The sequence below is a fragment of the Triticum aestivum genome, chromosome 4B (genome assembly GCF_018294505.1).
Source record: "Triticum aestivum cultivar Chinese Spring chromosome 4B, IWGSC CS RefSeq v2.1, whole genome shotgun sequence".
In the NCBI taxonomy this organism is placed as follows: Eukaryota; Viridiplantae; Streptophyta; class Magnoliopsida; order Poales; family Poaceae; genus Triticum; species Triticum aestivum.
In genome coordinates this window covers 661,324,366-661,327,059 of record NC_057804.1, presented here as the reverse complement: position 1 = coordinate 661,327,059, position 2,694 = coordinate 661,324,366, and the positions used below count along the sequence as shown (strand labels likewise).

Sequence of the window (2,694 nt, the reverse complement as noted above, 5' to 3'; positions counted from 1 at the left end):
CCGAGGCCAACATGCAGATTTTTTCCATTACATGAGTAATTACCTGTTGCTAATATTGTGTTTCTCGACATGATTTAACATTAGTTGGCCCCCCGATTAAGTTTTTCCTGGCTCCGCCACTGCCGGTACTTGCTGTCCATCAACTTATACCTCAAATCTGCTTGTCATCGATATCGTTGGTGAGATAGGGAGGAGAGAGGGGGAATGAAGAGTAGAGAGAGTGTGACAATAGTGCATCTTGCTCGCGTCTTGTTTTGCCCCGCACGCCAGTTGGGAGGGGGTTATGGCACACACGGCGAACTCAAAAAATATGTTTCACATCCAACTTATAAATTATTCTCTTTTTTTGAGATCAATAGTAATTTATAAATTATCCTTTTGATTACACCTTTTCTGGTATATAAATTATTGCAACATCACTAATTTTGGTATTTTTTTCTCCCGTTGTAACGCACGGGCTCTTTTGCTAGTAAAGTAAAAGATCTTATACAGTATTAGTTTATAGAGGGAATACTATTTTAACATGAAAAATCAATATAATTCGGATTGAGAGCTCTTGGGCCTTAGTACTGGGTTGTTGGGCTGTAGTCCCGGAAATAGATGTAGCCCAGTTGACTTTGGTTGCCCAAAAGGCCCAGAATAAACCGATCCCCTCAGTCGCCTGAAGCTTCTTCATCTTCAGAGTCGCAATCCACTCCCCTTCCATGCCGTCCTCGCCGTCGCGGCCGCCGGCGGCGGAGGAGGTCTCCGACGATGAGATGTCCGACGGAGAGGTACCGCCTCGCCAGTCCGCGGCGTCCTTAGTCAGGGGAGTGGCGAACCGCGCCGCGCCGGGCTCGGCCGGCGAAGAGGAAGAGGAGATTTACAACGACGACGACGACGAGAGCTCCGATTACGACAACTCCTACGACGACGACGACGAATCCGATGAGAGCGGCTCGTACTACGAAGACGGCGAGGAGGAGGAGGAGGAGGGCGCCCGCGGGGACAGGGCCTCCGGGCGCGCGGAGGAGGAGGAGGCTGCGCCGGCCGGCGTGGGCGGCGGCGCGGAGGCGGAGGGGAGTTCCCGGGCGGCCACCACCTGCTGCATCTGCATGGATTCCTGGGCCTCCTACGGCGCTCACCGCATCTGGTACATTTCGCCGCATCTGCATCCTTCACTGAAGAAATCCCTCATTCGTCTCTGAATAAAAATCTGTGCTTGATACAGCTGCATTCCCTGTGGACATGTCTACGGCAGATCCTGCTTGGAGAGGTGGCTGCGCCGCGGCGGCAACACGAGCGCCAAGGTACTACTGCACTGCACATGATCATCATTTGATTTAGCATCAATCTTGCAGGCTGCAGATGTGTTTTTGGGAGGCTGCTTACTTAGCAATTTAGCATGGCAGTCTTCATTTGGAGGCTAAGTTACTTTTACCTGTTCACAGTGCCCTCAGTGCAGTGAAAGGTTCAAGCACAGGCACATCATCAATCTCTACTCGTCGTCGGTGCATCTCTGGAACGATTGCTGCCTCAAAGAGGTTGCGCTTTCTTTGCCTGTTCCTCTGTTGTATCGCTTCTGTTCAGTGAAGAACGATTTATTGGTCGCCAACTGCAGATTTGATACGACCAAGAGTTACGTTGTCGTACCATTCCATCTCTGCTTCTTAGACTTTATGTCATGTTTCTATGGGATGGATACGTGTTGTTTGGCACTGCACTTTTTAGCTTATGACCAAAATAGTAGTATCATCTTGCATTTCCTCTACCATTTCCCGTTCTCAATTGTTAGATTGTTACTGGTATTTTGAAATGAACTAGTTGGTTGTGGACTGAAATTGGTAGCGAAAAACATACAAAATGATGTTACACTGCTGTAAGGCGGTTCTGGACGACAGGCTGGTCGTGGGCATGGGGCCGAAGGCTCATGGTCGACAGCCGGTTCTGGATGCCGTGGTCACTCCTTCTATCTCCTACACACAGGTCCAAGCTACCGACCCGAGCCTGAGCCAGCGCACGAGCACGACCATGACAGGTGCGCAGTCACACTCCCTCCTAGCCGAGCGGCACTATGTAAGTATTTTCCCTCTTATCTTCATTGCTCACTTTATTTTCCGCATTGAGATGTTTAATGAGTTCCATCATGTCATATTCTAGGCCTACATGGAGTACACACGCCAGGAGACTATGGCGTGGAGCGCAAGATTTGCAGCCGTCGAGGACCACAACACTCGCATGATGACGGTTAGTTTAGCCCCTTTCATTTCATTTCCACATTTGCAATTTCACTTCTTCTGACATTCGTGTTTGCTTTGTCAATTAACATGTAGCTCATTTGTGAGAGCATGGCGGCCCGCACGGTTCCTGTAATGGAACCACCACCACCTATTGGACCACAACCAGTGCTGCTTACCTTCGAGGAATTTCTGGCACAACACCCAGGGACTACGGTGGTTAGTACATCCCCAAACTATTCAACCACCGCTTACCATTTATTCAACACCATCATATATCCCTGAACATGTCTTTTCAAACATCCAGGGAATCGGTGGATCATTCGTTGGTGGTGATGTCGGTCAGGGCGTCACTCCCGAGTCACGGAGCCCGGTCACTCCGATCCATCGAGGCGGTGGCGGTCTTGGCGGTAGCGTTGCCGCTAGCAGTGACGACCTGGGCTTTGTCGGACTTGGCGGTGGTGGTGGACGTCCTGGC

At 50.4% G+C, this 2,694-nt stretch overlaps 1 protein-coding gene across 1 annotated transcript; it reads left to right on the top strand.

Moving 5' to 3' along the window:
* Positions 1-642: 642 nt before the first annotated feature.
* On the top strand, positions 643-2,694 carry LOC123089742 (uncharacterized; the record flags this gene model as incomplete). Its single annotated transcript, XM_044511332.1, is given in 7 exon segments — positions 643-1,132; positions 1,211-1,289; positions 1,431-1,523; positions 1,966-2,055; positions 2,140-2,226; positions 2,313-2,435; positions 2,524-2,694. Coding segments are annotated over 7 exon segments (1,071 nt in total), but the record flags the coding sequence as incomplete, so codon positions are not given.